This window comes from Monodelphis domestica, chromosome 5 (assembly GCF_027887165.1).
Source record: "Monodelphis domestica isolate mMonDom1 chromosome 5, mMonDom1.pri, whole genome shotgun sequence".
NCBI classification, from domain to species: Eukaryota; Metazoa; Chordata; class Mammalia; order Didelphimorphia; family Didelphidae; genus Monodelphis; species Monodelphis domestica.
Genome location: NC_077231.1, coordinates 129,765,681 through 129,788,513, shown reverse-complemented (window position 1 = coordinate 129,788,513; position 22,833 = coordinate 129,765,681). Strand labels below are relative to the sequence as shown.

Sequence of the window (22,833 nt, the reverse complement as noted above, 5' to 3'; positions counted from 1 at the left end):
AAACAGCAGATTTGATTCTTTGATTCGAATTACACAGATGTTTTATGAAGGTCTATTAAATTGATTTTTCATTATAACCATATACAGCTTCCTTGTATATAGTATTTATGCATTGTTCTGCCTGGTCTTGCTGAATTGTCATTTTATAAATTTAAAAATTACAATGCATGCACATATTGTTGTTTTTCACTTTTAAATATGACTTCTCTTCTACTTCATATTCTGACCTTTCTGACTTCAATAAGATTATTCCTTTCAGAATGTCATATACCTCACATACTAGATGGAGGAAACTTAATACATATTCTTACATCAGTATGAAGGGTGGTAATAATGACTTTTTGCATAAGGAAAACCATCTGCTATTGCTCAGCAAAACACAAAAGGGACTATTGAGCATGAAAGTATGTTAACTGTTTACATTTTTTATACTTACAACTAAAGTTTTTTCTTTTAAAATTCAACTGCTGAGTCAAATTAATGAATCCAATGTTAGAAACTTTTAAGATTGTCAACTCATCTGGGTGGTTGAGTAAATGGAATATTGGGACTTTGAATCAGAAAGACCTGAATTCAAATATTGCCCCAGATGTTTACTAGCCATGTGACTCTAAGTCATTTACCAAATTCTGTCTGCCTCAGTTACCAAATCTCCAAAATGAGGATAATAACAGCATTTACCTCCCAGGCATATTATGAGAATAAAATGAAATATTTGTAAGGTACTTATCACAATGCTTGGCACCTGATACTTAATAAATGCTTCTTAAAAATAAAATTTTAAAGTTTATAAAATCACTGACTTTTCATTCTTGGAAGACACTTGGAAGATGAATAAAATGGTACTATCATCATTGTTCTTAGGTTCTCTGGTTTCATTTTTTTTATTGATTACCCCCACTTATTGGGATATTTTATTGAACTCTGGGCTAAATTGTCTTTAATTCTTCAGGTTGTTCAATTTGACAGTTATTTTACTTGCTGATTATTTGTATAACCTCTGGGAGAACCAAAAACCTATCATGGCTTATTCTTGTGTTCTTTGAAGGAGAAAAAGAGCAAATGACCAATTTATATTCATTGTAATATTTTATGGAATCAGGAAGGGGGAGAGAAAGGGAAGGGTGGGGATAAAGTAATAGAATTGTGATTTCACAGAAAACCTTGGGATGGGGATCCTCTACTGATGCAAGTGAGCATCTCAGCAACTTAAAGGGTTGCTTGTAGAACTGAAAGACTTCATGATCAGGAAAAATAAGACAGGTGAATTTTCCTTCTCTCTCTTCCTTTTAGACAAATTTTTATTGTCAGCTATGATGTCTTTTCACTACTTCTCATTGCCTTTCAAGAAAGCCTCCCAAGAAAGTCTCACTATTCCACTCTGTACATACTGCTTCACTGTTGGAGCTTAATTTTGAAGAAAATGTAAGCTTCAAATTATCTATCTCCTTCATTGTAAATTCTATATTTGGGGGCATATTATTATGTATTTTTCATGCCTTTCTTTTTATATGGGAAATCATTAAAGGGGACTTCACTTCCTAGAAGAGCTTGAGGAATTTTAAAAAATCACCTCTCAGATACATGAGGAGAAATCTGCTACACATTGCCTGTAAGCAGTTTCTGCAACCTGTTTTCTGAGAGGACTGGTGGTAGAGATATGGCAATGATGCAGGAAGCTTCTTACCTGAGGATTTCTTAGAAAAATCTGGCCGTGAGTGGCTTCTTTAGAATCAATCTAGAATCAATTACTCAATCAACATGCATTGAGTGCTTACCATGTGCCAGGAACTTTATGAAGTGTTGAGGGTTCAACAAAATTCAGGCAAAAAAGGGCTCTTCCCTCAAGGATCTTATATTCTAATAAAAGATAAAGCATGTTACATGAACAGGTACATATAAGACATACAGTGATCCCTCACCTGTCACGGGAGTTTTGTTCCAGAGATCCCCATGACAGGTGAAAATCCATGAACTAGCAGCATTATATTATTATTTATATAAATTTTAAGGCTTTATATAAACCCTTCCCACTTTTCTATAAACCGATTCCACATTCTTAATAACCTATAGTCACTGAGCCAATCAGAACCTAAGACACAGAACACAGCACTGTGGTTCATCTTCTTTCATTCCACCAGCCAATAGTGTGCTGGGATAAGTGTTACCCCATTTGATATAGAATTATATATACATACATATATATATATATATATATATATACGTATAAAGCTCTCATTTTGATAATCCTTCCTACAGATTTGTTCCTACAGTTTGTTTCTGTAGGCTATCTTTTTTTGTATACAGTGACTGTATACAAAAAAAGATAGCCTACAGAAACAAATCTGTAGGAAAGCTTATCAAAATGAGAGCTTTAAAAGTGATAAATTATTTATATGCACATGCATAAATATGAGAGTTATTTCTAACTTCAGTGACACAATGTTTTCATACCTTGTCAGGTCAGCTGGACCTAGTAATATCAGCTGCAAGACCATTCTATGGAGTTGGTATTAGATTTCCTTGATATAAAATTATAAAACAAAACTTAATGATCAATAGAAGAATATCACCATACAAAAGGGCCAAAGGAAAGCATCAAAGTGATGAAATAAAGGGGAAAAAAGGAAAGATAAGGAGAAAATAAACTGGACAATGTTTGCTCATAGTCTGTCCAGCCCAAGTGTCTCTTTTATGACAATGACACTAAAGGTTAAATTAACCTTCTTAACATTCTATTCAAAGGTCAGGAATATACCTCCATACATTCTAAGTTCCCTTGATTATTGTGTAAGGGGTCTATTAATTAAAACTTGTCTATACTATTTTTAAGACATTTTATGTTTTCAACTAGTATCATTTCTTGTCCTGCTAAAAAAAGATCAACAAATCCAAAAAGAAACTGTGGCAAATATGCAGAGTTGTATGCCATATATTTTTGTAATAAATTAAAATGTATAAATATTATATATATAAATTTATATATAGATGTGCTTATGAATTACATGCATGGGCCCTTACATTATATGTTTACAAGCCTGTGATATAATTTTGTATAAATTAATTAACATAGAGTCCATATATAAAATATAAGAATTATATGGATAGACATGTATATACACATATGAAATACATAATTCATGTATACACATGCATGCATAAAATTAAAAAGATTAATACATCAGAAATATTTTATGCAACTATTATTAATAGTTTTTCTTCTTATACAAATTAATTTTATTCTATGAAGTTTTTCTATTTTATGTAATCAGTTCATACAATTAAAATATGTTTTATTATCCAGTGTTTATCAGAATTCTTAAACTACAAGTGAGCCTTTAAAAATATATATTTTGTGCATTTATTCTTGCACTAAATTACCTAGCACATGATTAATTTTTGTCAAGGGGATATTTGATGCTGAAAATAAGCATACTCCTTTAAAATCCCTTTCAATAGTTGCCAAAGGTCTATCGATATAGATTTTTTCCAGTATTTTTGTTCAGATACACAATTGCTTTAGTTCTTAGGGGATTTATGTGTGTTAATTTTGCCCTCATTATTTTACTTTAATATTTTTTTTTGTCACTCTACATTTTTCCATTCTGTACCAGCTATTCAGTTTTTCAACATATGCAATATTACTATTTCCAACTTTTTGTTCTAAACTGTCAGTTCTTATGTTTATCTCTTCAAATCATTTTTAAGGTCTATAATTTCACTCCTTATTTTTTTTTTAAATTTGAGAAGCAATGTGCATTGGTGGATAGAATTTTTGATTTGGCGTTATGAAGAGAGGAGTTTAAACCCATTTTTGACATACTAACTATGTGAGTATGGACAAGTTACCTAACCTCTTTGAACCTCAGATAATTCCTACAGATTATAGGTTACAGACATATTATAATCTCTGAGAATGGAAGGAGTTAAAATTATGCAATTGTTGTTTCTATGGTGCTTACGAGTTGCATTTCAGCCATTCTCTTTAAGATTTGTAATTTTGATTCTTCAAAAATCATGGAATTTTATGATGAAGTTTAATAGAAGCTGAGACAATTCTTTGAAAGTATAGCTTAAATTTCCAAATTTAATCCTGCTCATTCTATTTCTTCTATTCTATTTGGGGCTGAGGTCATTGTTCATCATTAATTCCTCTCAAAGACTTAGGAATTGATAGAAGTCTAAGGAAATGTCATAGTCTAAGCAAAATATCTATTTTCCCTCTTAAAAATTTTTCTTCTTTTCAGTATGAATTTAACAAACATCAATAAACAGGAACATTAAAAAAATAAGAGATTATTGACAAATCTCATCTTTTATTTCTTCAATTAAACTTCTCAACCACTTTGGGGATTCTTCTGAATCTTTGAAAGTGCATGTTATGCCTCCATCTGTTCCATCCCACTTTGGGGAGAACTATCTATTTTTACTGTTCCATTATATTTTTTCGGGAAATTTCTCCTTCAGTCTTTCCCCAAGGGTATGTCTTCTTTATATTAGCGAATCATTTATGTTCAATCATTTCTTTAGTCTCAATGTTGTTTTATTTTCTGTTGGCTTTTTCTTCATAAGAATTTATTTTCCTTTCCCTCTTTTTTGGTCATTCTTTTACTTTGACAGAAATCTTACTATTTGAAATGATGAAGGAAGCTGGGTTATCCAATATTCATCTATTTAGTTAAAATATTGACATACCAATGCCACCATTTCTCTAAAAAGCATAGTCAGAATTTACTGATATCAGAAGTTTAGATCTATAATTTTAAACTCTTTCCACTAACTCAGATTATAATCTGTCTATAATTTATAGTTTTAGAGAATTGCCCAAAGCTCAGAGATGTTAAGCTACTTATCTATACTTGCACAGCTATTAAGCATCAGAAGTGTGTTTTCCACCCAATTCCTGCTGTCTCCAAGAGTAACATTCTATTTACAATGCACATTGCCTCTCAGAGGAAGAAATTGGGGAGAGAAATTATGGCTCTTAAAGAAGAATGGAAAAATATAAGCAGGAAAATGATAGTTTAGAATGGAAGGTGGGAAATAAATAAATTCTCAGAATGCTACCTATATACTCAAATCAGGAATTTCCCACTACACATCACTGCTCAGTGCCCTACTTATCTGTTTGTAATGAATTGTAGTTTAAGGCACACATATATACAAACATGCACAGAGAAACTACTTTTAGGATCCATGTATAGAAAACCAAATTGATCAAGTCAGCAATGATTATTTGTTGCTTTATTTTATTCTTCTTTTGCTCTCCTGTCACATCAATTCTACACTAAAATCATTTTCAGCAGCATATGCCACTAAAGAACAAGAGACAAAAGAATTAGCTTTAAGATTTGATATGCTTCATTTTAAGATGATAGGCTGTAACCTATCATCTTAAAATAATCAGAACACTTCTACTAAGCAGGATATGCAAATCATTGCAGCAAAAGGAGAATACTACTGTTCTCAACAACATTTTCTCTCTTATACTGTGAGAAAAATTGGTATTTTTATCACATAATTATTCAGGTACTTCTAAGAGAGAAGACATTCAGTTTAAATACATTAACTGCCTGTGCACATATTCTCTAGTGGTAAAGATACATTTCTATTTTAAGTGATTTTCGAACAATATATGTAAGAATATGTCATACCTAGAGTAAGAATCATGCATGTAGTGTGTGTGTGTGTGTGTGTAGAGAGAGAGAGAGGCAGTAAGGTTCTGTCCACTACCCCCTGCCCCCAGTGGCTAAAATAGTCACAGAATTCCAAAGCTAAGAGGGTTCTGCTGTTGACAGATACTCCTAATAAATTTAGTAAGAGTGGGTGGAGAACAGTGACCTTGCCTCTAACATTTTTTTTTGTGCTGGAAAACCAGAGAGGGTCTTGGGAATTTCTAATCCGGTCAGAGAGTTTTTTGGAACAAAGTTATCTTGATCTAAGCTTCAGATATAGGATTAAAAGCAAAAGACTATTTTTGATCTGAGGCCATTCCACCTGGCTTTTATAAATTGGTTGTATTCTGGCTATGCCTAAAGGGCTATCAGCCAATCTTTATCAGACAAATACTTTCTAGTCATCAGGCTGAAGTGGCAGCTGACCCTGGAGAACTGAAGCCCAGACCTTGCTATCAGCAGCATATGCCATAAGAGTTTCTTGCCTATAAGTGAACAGGGAAATCTAGGAAAGAAATACAGAGAGAAGCAAAGGCTTGATACCCAGTGGGTAGCAGAAGAAATGTACCTTGACACCTTGTGGTAAGCCCAGAAGAAAGCACCACACAATGCCTTGAGTACAAGCCTAGAGAAAACATGGCAGTGAGATCACCAGAAGCTATCAGTGACTCTAATGTGGCAAAGTCATGAAGTGTACCCTTGCTACATGTGTTCCCATCATGATGACACCTATGTGTGCTCTTTAATCTCACTCTTTGTGGGAAGAGTGTCTCCAGGCATATAGTATTACAGAAGTCTAGTGCCACATTTCTCATTATGATATTCCATTTATGCCTGTGAAATAATTGTGTCTTCTGACTGATTAGGAAAAAAAATTAACACACAGGTAGAGAAATTGTGAGCTATTGTATTGAGTAGAAGAAGACTGATGGAATAACTTGAAATTTGGGTATTGATTCTGGGATCCTCATTATATATAATATTAAACATCTCATACCTTCTCAACTTCTATATCTAATCAGTTTTATGAATGAATTCAGAAGGTAGATTTGGGAAGAAGGGTAACATTAGTCATATGATATAAGTAAAGAATCTTACACTGGAGGGTGGAGTCAAGATGGTGGCCTAAAAGCAGCAGAAGGTCAGACCTCTGAATACCTTTCCTTATTGACCACAAACTGAATGCTCCTAGGGGACTGAAAATCAAACCTAATAACAAGACAGAGCCAAGGAACCCTTCTGCTAGACTCAATTCAAAAGGTATGCCCCACCCCCCAAAGCTGGAATACGAGAACACTTGGGTTTAAGGGGAAGGCAAAAGGAAGGTCCCAGGATCCCTCCCCCCCCCCACACTTAGAGTGCTAATCCTCCAGCGGCAGCAGGAACCTCTGGGTGGGCAAAGGTGCTGGTCTGGAGGGTGGACCTTGTGGCCAGGGCTGTGCCAGGCTCAGACTGTTGAACACAGATGGCGGGGAAGGAACTGGAGAGGGAGCACAGAATGGGCAGCCAGGTCAGAGCTGTGGAGACCCTCCATATTGCTCCATCTTTCCAGGAGGTTTTGGCCTCAGAGGACATCCAGCCCAACCTGGCTGAACTTTATCCCATCAAAAATCTTCAGAGATCAGGGAAGCCCAAGCTCGAACACTCCTTCCCCACAGACTGCTGGACTTTAATCCAATCAAAAGCCAGCAGAGGACTGGGAAGCTCAAACTTCAACACCCCTTCCCTATATAGACTGCACAGAGAGATCTCCTGACAAAGCACCAAGAGGGGAAACTGACAAAAATCCCCAAAACCAAAAGAGAGGAGCAAGAGCACAGAAAAATATGGGGAGCAAAGAAGGTGTAAAATGAGCAAAAAACAGAAAAAGAAGAAAGAAATTACAATCGACAGCTTCTGTATAGGCAACAATCTAAGAGCAAACAGAACAGAGGAGGAGGCAAGCAATAAAACAGAAATCCCAGTGAATTGGGTACAGGATTTGGAAGAACACAAAATGCAATTCAAAACACAATTCAGAGAGGCTGAAGACAATTGGGAAAAGAATTTAAAAACTAAGTAAGTCATCTGGAAACAGAAAATAGTGTCTTGAAATCCAAAATCAACCAACTTGAAAATGAGGCAAAGGAGATAAAAGATGAGTCAAAGGAGATAAGAGATGAGGTAAAGAGAATGAAAGATGACCTCCAAAGAAAATCAGACAAGAAGGAGAAGCATGACCAAAAAGCTAGGGATGAAATCCAGTCTTTAAGAACCAGATTACAACAACTAGAATTAAGTGACCTCACAAGGCAGCAGGACACTATAAAACAAAACCAAAAGAATGAAAAAATTGAGGAAAATGTGAAGCATCTCATTCACAAAAGAGACGATTTAGAAAATCTTCTGAGGAGAGACAATTTAAGAATCATTGGTCTACCAGAAGCTGATGCCAAAAGAAAAAGCCTGGACATAATACTACAGGAAATTATTCAAGAAAACTGCCTCAATATTCTAGAACAAGAGGGAAAAGTGGAGAATGAAAGAATCCACAGATCATCTCCTGTACTCAATCCCCAAATGACCACACCCAGGAATGTTATAGCCAAATTCAAGAACTACCAGACCAAAGAAAAAATATTACAAGCTGCCAAGAAGTCATTCAGATACCATGGAAACAGTGAGGATAATGTGGGATCTGGCTGCATCCACACAGAAGGACTGAAAGACATGGAATATGATATTCTGGAAATCAAGGTAAATATCTCAACAACCAAGAGTCAACTACCCAGCAAAATTGACTATATTCTTACAGGGGAAAAGTATGATCATTCAACAAAATAGAAGAATTCCAAGAATTTGTAAAGAAAAGACCAGACCTGAACAGAAAATTTGATGCCCAAAGACAGAACTCAAGAGAATCATCAAAAGGTAATTAAAAAAGAGGGAAGAAAGAAAAACAAAACAAAAAAATTGTTAAAGAGACTCAATAAATTGAAATGTTATGTACCCCTGTAACAAAAGAGGTCATTAGTAACTCTTAAAAATTGTTATTATCACCTGGGCAGCTAGAAGAATTACACTTAGAGGGAAGAGTGACAAACTGTATAAGATGAAATGTCAAGACATAAATATGTATATAGATATATGTATGCATAAATATATATATATATACATATATATATATATATATATACAACTAGAGCTGAAAAAGAGGTTAATACTAAAAGAAATGGGAAAAGAAACAAATGGGGGTAAATTTATATGTCACAAAGAAGCTCATGGTGGGAGGTGGGAGAACATAAATACACTGGAAGGGTAAAGAGGTTGGAGATAGGAAATACTCAACTCTTACATGCTTTGAAATTGAGCCAAAGAGGGAAGAACAATCTAATCCATTGGGGCAGAGAATAGATTTGCACCCTATAGGGGAGTAGAAGGGTAACAAATGGACTGGTGGGGAGAGGAGCAGTATAAGGGAGGGAGGAGGTGGGGAGGTAGTTTTAAAAAGACTGCAAAGAAAATAAGGGGGGAATAAGAAGGGAAGGGGGTAGAAAGGAAAGTAAAATAAGGGTGGGAACTAGGGGGATTGATTAAAAACAAACATTGGTGTAGAAGGAAATAGTGAAAGAAGAAAAGGCAGGACCAGGAGTAGAAATCAAAATGCTGGGAAATACACAGCTGGCAATCATAACTCTGAATGTGAATGGAATGAACTCACCCATAAAATGCAAGTGAATAGCAGAGTGGATTAGAATACAAAACCCTACCATATGCTGTCTATAAGAAACACACATGAGGAAGGTAGATACGCATAGGGTGAAAGTAAGAGGATGGAGCCAAATCTATTGGGCATCAACTGATAAAAGAAGGCAGGAGTTGCAATCATGATATCTGACAAAGCCAAAGTAAAAATAAATCTAGTTAAAAGAGATAGGGAAGGTAATTACATCCTGATAAAAGGCAGTATAGACAATGAGGAAATATCTGTACTCAACATGTATGCACCAAATGGCATAGCATTCAAATTTCTAAAGGAGAAACTAGTGGAGCTCAAGGATGAAATAGATAGAAAAACTATACTTGAGGTAGACCTGAATCTTCCTGTATCAGAACTAGATAAATCAAACCAAAAAATAAATAAGAAAGAGTTAAGAGAAGTGAATGAATTCTAAGAAAAATTAGAGTTAGTAGATATGTGGAGAAAAATAAACAGGGACAACAAGAAACACACCTTCTTTTCATCAGCACATGGTACATTCACAAAAATTGACCATGTATTAGGACATAAAAACATTGCAAACAAGTGCAAAAGAGCAGAAATAATAAATGAAACCTCAGATCACAATGCAATGAAAATAATAATTAGTAAAGGTACATGGAGAGGTAAATCAAAAATTAATTGGAAATTAAACCATATGATTCTCCAAAACCTGTTAATGAACAAATCATAGAAACAATTAATAACTTCATTGAAGAAAATGACAATGATGAGACATTCTTTCAAAATCTAGGGGATGCAGCCAAAGCAGTACTCAGTGGGAAATTTATATCCTTGAATTAATATATTAACAAATTAAGTAGGGCAGAGGTCATTGACTTGGGCATTCAAATAAAAAAAAACTAGAAAGTGAACAAATTAAAAATCTTCAGATGAAGACTAAATTAGAGATCCTAAAAATCAAAGGAGAAATTAATGAAATCGAAAGTCAAAGAACTATTGATTTAATAAATAAGTCTAGTATCTAGTACTTTGAAAAAATAAATAATATAGACAAAGTACTGGTGAGTCTAATTGAAAAAAGGAAAGAAGAAAACTAAATTGACAGTTTCCAAGGTGTAAATGGAGGCCTCACCTTTAATGAAGAGGAAGTTAAGGCAGTCATTAAAAACTATTATGCCCAATTATACGGCAACAAATATGGCAATCTAGGTGATATGGAGGAATATTTACAAAAATATAAATTGCCTAGACTAACAGAGGAAGAAATAAATTACCTAAAAAAAAAAAAAAGAAATTGAATAAGCCATCAAAGAACTCCCTAAGAAAAAATCCCCAGGTCCAGATGGATTCACAAATGAATTCTATCAAACATTAAAAGAAAAACTAATCCCAATATCATACAAACTATTTGAAAGAATAAGCCAAGAAAGAGTTATAATAAATTCATTCTACAACACAAATATGTTACTGATCCCAAAGCCAGGCAGGCCAAAAACAGAGAAAGGAAACTATAGACCAATCTCCTTAATGAATGTAGATGCAAAAATCTTAAATAGGATACTAACAAAAACCCTCCAGCAAGTCATCACAAGGGTTATTCACTGTGACCAGGTAGGATTCATACCAACAATGCAAGGATGGTTCAATATTAGGAAAACCATCCACATAATTGACCATATTAAAATGTAAACTGACAAAAATCACATGATTATCTCAATAGATGCAGAAAAAATACAACACCCATTCCTATTCAAAACACTAGAAAGTATATGAATATATGGGTCTTTCCTAAAAATAATAAACAGTATATATATAAAACCATCAGCAAACATCATCTGCAATGTGGATAAACTAGAAGGCTTCCCAATAAGATCAGGAGTCAAACAAGGATGTCCATTATCACCTCTATTATTTAACATTGTACTGGAAACACTAGCAGTAGCAATTAGAGAAGAAAAAGAAATTTAAGGTTTTAAAATACAGATCAAAGAGATATGATTGGTGATGTAAACTCTATGAACATCGTAGTGCAAACATCAACAACATGGATATAGGTTCTGATCAAGGACCCAAGTAATAGCCAATGAAATTGCGGTTTGGCTGCGGGAAAGGGAGGGAAATAATGTGATTATTGTAACCAAGGAATAATGTTCTGAACTGAGTAAATAAACTAATTCAAATGGGAAAAAAAGAATCTTACACCTAAATGACTTTATCTTTCTATCTTTCCTTATATTTTAATCTTTTAATTTCTTTAATTTAATTTAATTAAATTCTTTAATTCCTTATCTTTTAATCTTTCCTTAGGCCAATAACCAAATATAGTTTGGTTTAACAATGACAAAATAACTCCTTTAATACTTAAAAAAGTCCTCCAATGCTTTTGGTGTGGATCCTCCCTTTGCCAAAGAAAATCGGAAACCTTATATTCTGTGATAACTTGTCTTTATGAGATTCTTTGGTTAAACAGAATTACCACCTGATGGCCAGTCTTCTGGTAACGAGTTTCTTTGAACATAGCTAGGTTCGTTTTAAAGAAATACATATCTGGGTTCATACCCTAAAGCTTTTCCAGTTTGGAAAGTGCCTGCAAAAGCTTGTACTACAAAGACACAGATTTTGACAACCCCAAATCAACTCTGTATTTTGATGAAGCTTTAGGTGAAGGGCAGAACAACTATAGAATAAATGTTATCATTATACCAATCAAAAGTAGCCCAGAGTACTTAGAATACTTAAATAACCCCTTATCAGAAAAAAAGAAATTGAACAAACCATCAAAGAACTCCCTAAGAAAAAATTCTCAGGGCCTGATGGATTCACAAGTAAATTCTATCAAACATTCAAAGAACAACTAATTCCAATATTATACAAAGTATTTGACAGAATAAACAAAGAAGGAGTTCTACCAAATTCCTTTTATGACACAAATATGATATTGATTCCAGAGCCAGGTAGAACAAAAACAGAGAAAGAAAACTACAGATCAATATGCTTAATGAACATATATGCAAAAATCTTAAATAGAACACTAGCAAAAAGACTCCAGCAAGTGATCATGAGGGTTATTCATTATGGTCAGGTAGGATTTATACCAGGAAGGCAAGGATGGTTCAATATTAGGAAAAACATTCACATAATTGACCATATCAACAAACAAACCAACAAAAATCACATCTCAATAGATGCAGAAAAAGCCTTTGACAAAATATAACACTCATTTTTATTGAAAACACTAGAAAGCATAGGAATAGAAGGGTCGTTCCTAAAAATAATAAACAGTATATATCTAAAACCTTCAGCAAACATCATCTGCAATGGGGATAAATTAGAAGCCTTCCCAATAAGGTCAGGAGTGAAACAAGGATGCCCATCTTCACCTCTATTATTTAACATTGTACTAGAACCACTAGCAATAGCAATTAGAGAAGGAAAAGATATTGAAGTTATTAAAATAGACCAAGCTATCACTCTTTGCAGATGATATGATGGTCTACTTAAAGAATTCTGGAGAATCAACTAAAAATCTAATGGAAATAATCAACAACTTTAGCAAATTTGAAGTATACAAAATAAACCTACACAAATCATCAGCATTTCTATAAACTTCCAACTCATCCCAGCAGCAAGAATTAGAAAGAGAAATTCCATTTAAAACAACCCTAGACAATATAAAATACTTAGGATTCTATCTGCCAAGACAAACATAGGAACTATATGAATAAAACTACAAAACACTCTCCACACAATTAAAACTAGATCAAAATATTTGGAGAAATTGCTTATGGGTAGGACAAGCTAACACACTAGAAATGACAATCCTCCCCAAACTAATTTACATATGTAGTTCCTTTTCCATCAAACTACCAAAAAACTTTTTTACTGAATTAGAAAAAACAATAACAGAGCTTTTTGGGGAAAAAAAACAAAAGATCAAGAATATCAAGGGAAATAATGAAAAAAAAAAGGTGGCCTAGCAGTACCAGATCTCAAACTATACCATAAAGCAGTGGTCATCAAAACAATATGGTACTGGATAAGAGACAGAATGGAGAATCAGTGGAATAGACTTGGGGTAAATGACCTCAGGAAGACAGTCTATGAAACCCAAAGATCTCGGCTTTGGGGACAAAAATTCACTATTTGACAAAAACTGCTGGGAAAATTGGAAAAGAGTATGGGAGAGATTAGGCCTAGATCAACACCTCACACCCTACACCAAGATAAACTCTGAATGGGTGAATGACTTGAATATAAAGGAGGAAACTTTAAGCAAATTTGGTGAACATAGAATAGTATACTTGTCAGATCTTTGGGAAAGGAAAGATTTTAAAACCAAGCAACAGTTAGAAAAAAATTACAAAATTCAAAATAAATAATTTTGATTACATTAAATTAAAAAGGTTTTGTACAAATAAAAGCAATGCAATCAAAATTAGAAAAGAAGCAACAAATTGGGAAACAATCTTCATAACAAAACCTCTGACAAAGGTTTAATTCCTCAAATTTATAAAGAGATAAACCAATTGTACAAAAAAAATTAAGCCATTCTCCAATTGATAAATGGGCAAGGGACTTGAAGAGGCTATTTTCAGGTAAAGAAATCAAAACTATTAATTAGCACATGAGAAAATGTTCTAAATCTTATATAATCAGAAAAATGCAAATCAAAACAACTCTGAGGTATCACCTCACACCTAGCAGATTGGCTAACATGACAGCAAAGGAAATAATACATGTTAGAGGGGATGTGGCAAAATTGGGACATTAATGCATTGCTGGTGGTGTTGTGAATTCTTCCAACCATTCTGGAAGGCAATTTGGACCTATGTCCAAAGGGCACTAAAAGACTGTCTGCCCTTTGATCCAGCCATTGCACGGCTGGGTTTGTACTCCAAAGAGAGAATAAGGAAAAAGACTTGTATGAGAATATCCGTAGCCACACTGTTTGTGGTGGCAAAAAATTGGAAAATGAGGGGATGCTCTTCAATTAGGGAATGGCTGAACAAATTGTGGTATATGCTGGTAAAGGAATACTATTGTACTAAAAGGAATAATGAACTGGAGGAATTCCATGTGAACTGGAATGACCTCCAGGAATTGATGCAGAGTGAAAGGAGCAGAACCAGGAGAACATTGTACACAGAGGCTGATACACTGTGGCACAATAGAACGTAATGGGCTTCTCTACTAGCAGCAATGCAATGATCCAGGACAATTCTGAGAGACTCATGAGAAAGAATGCTATCCACATCTAGAGGAAGAACTGTGGAAACAGAGAAGAAAAACAAATGCTTGATCACATGGGATGATGGGGTAATAATTGGGGATGCAGAATTTAAATGATCACCCTAATGTAAATTTTAATATTATGGAAATAGATCTTGACCAATGACACATATAAAACCCAGTGGAACTGCTTGTTGGGGAGGGGGAAGGGGAGGAGGGAAAGGACATGAATCATATAACCATGAAAAATATTCTAAATTAGTTAAATAAAAATTTTCAATTCATAAAAAAAATATAAAAAAGAATAGCCCAGAGTAGAATCTTTGTAACCTGAAGGAGAATTACTCAGAATTGAAAGTCCTCCTGAAGAACTAAATATCCACTATGTCATTATTTGGTATGTGGGAAGAATATTTAATTTATACAATTCCACTTACATTGTATGAATTTGTTTAATGGCCAATATTTTCAGTCAAAGGACTCAAGCACTTCCTACATTTCACTGCATTAAAAAAATATTTCCCCTTCCCTGAAACTTATGCCATCTCCCACTCCCCACAGTACTCTTACATAATCACAGAATTTGAGAGTTGAAAGGGATTTCACTATACATTTTAGTACAACCAGTACATGAAAGAAATATTTAGATACAACCAATACATGAAAGAAATAACATACCTAAATGATTATCCAACCTCTGTATAGAAACATCCAAGAAGTAGCAACTCATTACTTAAAAATATTATTTGTTTGTTATATTCAAATACCCAGTCAACTTCTTTCTTCCCTTCTCTACCCTCCCCCCATTAGAGGAGGCTTCACTTGACAAAAAATTATATTTGAAATTATTTTTTATTTCTATTTATTAGTTCTTTCTCTGGAGTTAAATATATAGAAGCCATTCTTCAAACTATTTCTGTTGCTGTATATAATGTTCTCTTGGATCTGCTCATTTTGCTCTTCACAATTTTCAAGTAGGTCTTTCCATGTTTTCCCAAAATTAACCTGTTTGTCATTTCTTATGGCAGAGTAGTATTCCATCACAATTATATGCCATATCTTGTTTAACCAATAATGTTCAAAGAACCCATCACTTCTTGAGGCAGAATATATGTATGGCTGTTAGGACATTTTTTCCCCTTATTTAAAACTTAATTTTCCTTTCTCACAACTTCCATTTACTACTCCCTGTTTTGTCTCTTGGGATCAAACAGAACAAGTCAAATCCTTGTCCCATAAGACAGCCTTCTGTATACTTGATGATCGTTGACATTCTCTGCATACTTCTCCATTTCCCAAGACTTTCTTTTGTCTAAATATTCACAGTTGCTTCAAATAATCCTCACATTACATGGGCTCAAGACATTTCACAATGACTTCTACTCTCAAGTGGATATTCTTTAGTTTTCTCAGGGTCCAACTGTGGTGCCTAGAAACTGAATAAAATATTTCAGACGATGACTGATGACGGCAGAGTTCATTGGGAAACTCATCTCTTTATTCCTGCAAGACACAGCTTTCTTAATGAGGTTTAAAATCATATTAGGTCTTTTTTTTGGCTGCCACATCACACTGCTAATTTATATTGAACTTGCAGTCCACCAAAACCTCTAAATATTTTTCAGACAAAATGCTGTCTAGCCATGTTTCTACTATTTTTTGCTTATGAAATTGATTTTTTAAAATCTTATAAGAGACTGCATAGGACTGCATTTATCCTTATTTAATTTCATCTAATTAGCTTTATCCCAAAGCTCTTTTTGAAGCTTGACTGTCATTTGGTATGTAACTACCTCTTTCAGCTTTTTGTCACCTGCAAATTTGTTGAGTTTGCACCCATGTCCTTATTCCAGTCAATGATAAAAAATGTTTATATAAACACACACACACACACACACCCAATGTCAGTTTGGTTACCAGGAAGATCAATATAATTTTCCCTTCTTTTACCCATTAATAAAAAATAGTCATGTGGAGTCATCAACAAATCAAAGGTAAATATAATAGAATCACTTGTAAATATAGTGGAATATGATTGTAAAAGAAGGAAAACCTCCTCCTTGGCATCTTACTTCCTTTAGCAGCAGCATGGAGTAGGAACTGCAATGGTACTTGTGTGCATGTGTGTGTGTGTGTGTGTGTGTTTGTGTGTGCTTGTGCATGTATATGTGTGTATGAATACTTTTAATAAAGCATTGTGAACCCCCAGGGTAATTTTTTAAATGACTCAGAATATTTGCAATTATTTACTGCTAAAGGCATCACAGAAAAAATTTCAATATGAAGCCATTGAATCACCATTAGGACCCCTAAAGAATTAAATGAGAATCAGTTGGAGTGAGAATAAAAGATCTGATCAGTGGTCAAAAGGAGAGGAGCTCAGACTCTCTTCAAGTATTACAATTATGTCAAGACTGCTTACTAGATATAAATGAGTCAATTAATCTCAGTCATTTTTTCTCTTCTGCAAAATCAAGTTAATACTTGTGAAGTCTACCCTACAAGGTTGTTGTGAAGCTCAAAAGAGATAAAACATACAAACCACAATGAATATGTTATTTATTTTTATTAAAATAATAAGAGGTGTAATGGAATGCAAATAGAATCATATATATATAATATACACATATTTATTTAAGCATATCTATATTTAGAAAGAGCAGTTAGGTGATGCAGTAAAGAGAGTGCGGGGATCGAAGTCAGGAAGACTTCTTTCTTAGTTCAAATGTGGTCTCACACATTTACCAACTGTATGACACTGGGCAAGGTATTTAAACCTACTGCCTTAGTTCCTCATCTGAAAGGTGAACTGGAGAAGGAAATTGTTTAACCAACCAGGATCATTGCCAGGTAAACTGTGAATGGGGTAAGAAAAAGTCAGACATGACTGAAATGACTGAACAATAGATTTTCAGAAAAATTACCATAAATTTATATTCTTGAGCATTTTCTTTTTTTTTCTTATCATATCAGGATATAATATACCTGGTTTTCAAAGTATGATAAATGCCTCTAGATGTATAAATATCTTTAAAATTAAAAAAAAATCAACTTAGTTATTTTCTTTTTCAAGATGGTCAAGGAAATCTTTACATATCCTGGTACAAAATGTGTTCTACTTTGGTTGAAGAATGACAACCATGGAGTTGTGTTATTAAGTGTCTAAGTTAATACTAAACTGAATACAATCTGGTATCAATTGATAAGAGTGTAGTGGACAGCTATCTCTGAACAGATGCAAGAAAGGAAAAAAGAAAGTAGGGAAAAAAGTTTGCTAAGTAGTGCTTTGAATGGTGATGAACTTGGTCTTGATAATATATGACAAAACCACTACAAGACTTCCAGAAGGAGGTGGATGTGATTAAAGCACCAAAAATGAAGTATCATTTTGACTTTGCCACTAAAAATCAACACTAGGGAAATGATCCTGGTTTATGGGTGTTTGGAAGGGGGTAGGAAGGAGCAGGGGAAGAGAGGAAAAAATAAAATGAACAACAGCTCCATTGAATTCAATTTAACTATAAAGTAGAACAGTATTTTAAAAGATCAGCATATATAGGACAGCCCATTCTGCTTTAGTTGATGTGTTTTTTTAAGGGAATCAACTGCTACTTTAAAATTAAAAAGGAGAGAAAACATAGTATGTGTGTATTCACATACTTACACATATAATACAGTTATATTCTCTATGTACATGTGAATATAGAGTTTAAAACTACATTGACTTTTGTGATACCCTTAGTAATGTAAGGGGTAAATTTAGGGGTTTTGACTAATATATTATATTTTTGTTCACCAGGTATTAATTCAAATCCCAATAAAAATACTCCAGTCATTTTGGGAATTTTATGATACTTTAATTAATATAGAGGGAAGTAATTAAGAAGAAGAGAGAGGATAAAGGTATAAGATTTTTCTGGCCTAGCCTGAGTCAAGGGGAGTTTTGAGGATGGAGTTTTTAGGAAGGTAAAGGAAAAAAAAGAATTGGCCTAAACTCCGAGAGAGCTCAGGGAAGACACCTCACCTGAACTATGCTACTAAGCTTCTCCCAGTATTGTATCAAGGATGTTCACCATCAAACCTGGACAATAGCTGCAGCCCCACCAAGATGTCAATACACCCAGCACGCTGCCACCAGCCACCTCTCTCTCTGCCAAAAGAGCCAGAGCCACCTCTGTGAAAAGAGACTGGAGAGGAAGTGACATGAAATATATAGACCATTTTTTACATCACTTCCTGAGTCTCACATGTTCCAATGGTAGCTTAAGCTGGACTTAGGACAGCTCAGGGGGTCTGTCAGTTGTTTCTGATTTGTCATTTGCTAGCACATGTCTGTCATAGGCCATCCTTCTAAACACTTAATCCTTAAGTAGGGGTTTAGACATTCCTGTTTTGTTAGACTAAGCAGGGTGGAGTAAAAATTCACAATCCCCCCTGATGATGATTGGGAGACTAGTCTCCCCAATTGATCACTAAACATAATCATCCTGCACCTCCAAATTTTCTAACTGCAGGTGCATACAAAATTTCACCTTCTAAGAGGAAACTACAATAGTTAGATAAAAGAGGGAAATAGAAGAGAGGAAGACAGCAAAACCAATGTTTGCTGGGCACATTGAGAAAAAATAATTAGGGGGCAGTCCCCTTTTGGCATAAGAGTATACATTTAAATAAATGTTCAATACAACTTCAGTTCAATCAACCACACCCAAAGTTCATTCTGGATCTTCTTGATGTAGTGTAGGTTTTCTGGCATCTTTCTGCAGCAGTTCATTCTCTGGATTTAGGAGTTAGCAAGCTTCTTTCCTTGAAGATCTTTCTCGAACAAAATTTTAAAATCTTAAATTTTTATTAAAATACAATCCCCCCCAAAGTGGGTGTTAAGAAACATCCAGTTCAGCTCAGGATGCATGGTTGAGTTATAGGGTGTGTGAGTAAATTATCAAAAGAACAAACAAAAAAGAACAAAAGAAAAATAAAATAAAAAAATAATGGAAGAAAAATTAAACTTTTTTTCTAAGAAGGAAGATTTCAAAATCAGTATCAAACTATCGAAAATCTATGTATACAAATTTTTGAGTAAGCAAGAATAAATTCATAATAGGCCCTTGTATTAGGGTTTAATACATTTCTAACAGACCCTTGTATTAGGTTCCAATTCGAGTAATTTCTAATCACACAAGTCTGTAGGACAGAATGCCGTAATATTTCACTTACCTGTTTGCAGCCAAGATTATAGGAAGTTGCTATACTATAAGAAAGAAAAAGAACTAAAATTTTATTTTGATAGGAAAGTGTCATTCCCTGGTCTGATTTTTTGGTCATTCTCAGGGATATGGGGAGCCAGGATGATAGCTAAACTTTGGTACTTGTCTGTGAGTATTTCACAAAGAGTTATACATACTCTCTTAACAGAGTCCACGATGACCTGGGTACCAAAGTGACCATTTTTATGAATAGATTGGCAAATTTGGTGTTAGAAACTTCTAGGGAGCAGGGGTTTTCCTTCAGATGACACCCATACCCCATTAATCTGTTTTGCTTTGAATTTTTGCTTCCATTTTTCCACTTCCTTTTCATTATAGGAAAGTGATAAATTTAAGTCATCAGTGGTTGTTAATGTTAAAATTAATTCAGGCCCTTCTATGGCCATTAGTTTTGTAGCAATATCTGCCCAGTCATTTCCCTTAGAGACAGGGTCAGTGCCACCTGTATGAGCAGAGCAATGAACTACAGCTAGGGCTTTGGGCAGCTGGAGAGCAGAAAGAACTTAATTAATAATTTCTGCATTAGCTATGGATTTTCCAGCTGAGGCTAAAAATCCTCTCTGGAGCCATAGCATCGTGACTGAGTGACAAATGCCAAAAGCATATCTATAATCCATATAAGTTGTTGCCTTTTTATCCTTGGCAGTTATACAGGCGTGTTTCAGAGCTATGAGTTCTGCACCTTGAGTGCTAATATTAGAGGGCAGTGAAACTGACCACTCAGTGACAAATTTTGTGACTACAGCAGCTCCAGTGTAGCATATGCCATCCCTCCCATCTCTCATAAAAGAAGAACCATCAGTAAATAAGACCAGATCTGGACTGTCTAAGGGAGTCTCCAAGAGATTATCTTGAGGCTTTTCTGCCATGGACACTACTATTGTTTCACAACTGTGTAATGGTTCTCCTCAAGTTGGTAAATCTGGAAGCAAGGTGGAAGGGTTAAGGATTGTACAGCATTTAATTTTTAATTTTTATTTATTTATTTTTTAGCAGTAAAAATTTATTTTTATATATAAGCAAAATAAGTTGGATTCTGAATTATTCTTTTCCCAGAAGGATCTAAGAACAAGAACAAAGAGAATAGAAAGATGCTTGGAACTGAGGAAGGACCTGTGATCAAGAGACTAGAAGATGTTGGATAGTTCCCAATCATGGGACCTTGGAACACAAGGAACAGCCAGCAATGCTTCCCTCAGATCCCCATAGGGGCCACTCTCCCTCATGTCGAAGCCTCTGTGTCAACCCTCCAGCTTCTCCCACCAACAAACACCATGGCTGCACCATATGCGGGAAGCATTTTGCCTGGCACTCCACCCTGGTGGAGCACATTTATACCCATACTGGTGAGAAGCCCTTTTGTTGTCCTGACTGCTGCAAAGGTTTCATCCAGGCCTCTTCACTGAGCAAGCATCAAGCCATTTATTGAGGGGAATGGCCTCATCAGTGCCCTGACTGCAGCAGGGCCTTTACTCAGCGCTCAGCCCTTACTACTCACCTCTGAGTTCACACTGGTGAGAAACCCTACCAGTGTGCTGACTGTGGCCGATGCTTTAGCCAGAGTTCAGCCCTGTCACAGCATCATCGGGTCCACAATGGTGAGACACCCTTTCCCTGTGCTGACTGTGGCCATGCCTTTGCCCATGCCTCAGACCTAAGGCGTCACCAGCGTATCCATACAGGTGAAAAGCCATTCCCCTGTCCTGATTGTGGACTTCCTTCTGGCAGAGTTCAGAAATGGTTGCTCACAGACAAACCCACAGTGGGGAGCGGCCCTATCACTGCCCAGAATGTGGGAGAAGATTCAGCCAGAAGTCAGCTATAGCGAAATATCAGTGGATCCATCGGCCTGGTGCCAGGGGCAAGAGAGGCCAGTTGGCTGAGGTACTACCTATGCAACTTACCTCTGTCCAGGGAGATTTAGATCCCCCAGTGGGGTTCCAGCACTACCCAGAGATCTTCCAGGAGTGTGGGTGACTAGCTAAGGATTATGATGGGATGGGAGAAAACCAAAGATCCAAGGACAGCCAAAGATTAGAAAGATGGTCCAGGGTTTGAAAGAGAGAACCCAGGGACAGACATAAAACCACCTGCTATTGTCTCCTCTGATGTTATGAGAAAGCCAAGAGTTGCACAATGGACAGTTACTATACCAATTCCCTGAGGTTCCAATGAGTGAGGATGGTTATCTTCTCCCTTCCTTTAAGTTTGTTCAGTCATGTTCAACTCTTCATGGCTCTGTGGACAATAGTATGCCACTAGTGTCCAAGGGGTTTTCTTGGCAAAGATAATGGAGTGGTTTGCCATTTTCTACAGAGGATCAAAGCAGAGGCTGTGATTTGCCCAGGGTCACACAACAATTGTCTGGTCTTCCTCTGGGCCCAGTGCTCTATCCACTGAGCCACCTACCTGCCTCTTCTGAAGTTTACTGTCCTTCAAAACTACATCTCCATCTACTGTACCTGTGCCAAAGGGTACACCTTCGGAAGTCTCTACTAAACATCCCTGAATTCTCAGTCTTGAGCTGACCCCCTCTTTGGTCTTCCTAATATTGGTTTCTAGCAGCAAACTTCCCTATCCCACAGCAGATATATATATATATATATATATATATATACATATATATAGATAGATAGATAGATAGATAGATAGATAGATAGATATAGATAGATATAGATATAGATATAGATATAGATACGTAGCTCCTGGTTGATAGGGCCAGGACCTCCCTTTGTTGTATGTACAGTATAGAAAAGTAGTTTTCCTAAGAACTGCCTCTGTGTCTGTGTCAGCTGAGAATCTGAACTTCTCTCCCCCACCCATCCTCTTCAATCAGAGTTCTATTTTATATACACCTTTTCCTCCTTATTACACCAGGAATAGAAAAATGGTAGGATAAAATTTGATGGTAGAGATGGAAACAAGAAAAAATTTTCCCAGCCCCTTTAATATAGTATCA

General features: G+C 35.4%; 1 protein-coding gene and 1 pseudogene across 18 annotated transcripts in view; both read left to right on the top strand.

The window, feature by feature from the left end:
• Nucleotides 1-21,059, top strand: part of PLCZ1 (phospholipase C zeta 1) — a 107,705-nt gene extending 86,646 nt beyond the window's left edge. For 15 of the 18 annotated variants that reach the window (XM_007503591.3, XM_016425888.2, XM_056799310.1 and 12 more), the window contains 2 exons: nt 1,294-1,425; nt 20,931-21,059. In XM_007503591.3, the coding sequence (XP_007503653.1) occupies nt 1,294-1,412 (119 nt within the window). In that variant the 3' untranslated portion in view covers nt 1,413-1,425; nt 20,931-21,059. Of the gene's footprint in view, nt 1-1,293; nt 1,426-20,930 lie in introns of those variants that run through there. The other 3 variants (XR_008912195.1, XM_056799305.1, XR_008912196.1) reach the window with 2 other exon arrangements.
• On the top strand, nt 21,019-22,463 carry LOC100618778 (zinc finger protein 764-like; annotated as a pseudogene).
• The last annotated feature ends 370 nt before the right edge of the window (nt 22,464-22,833 follow it).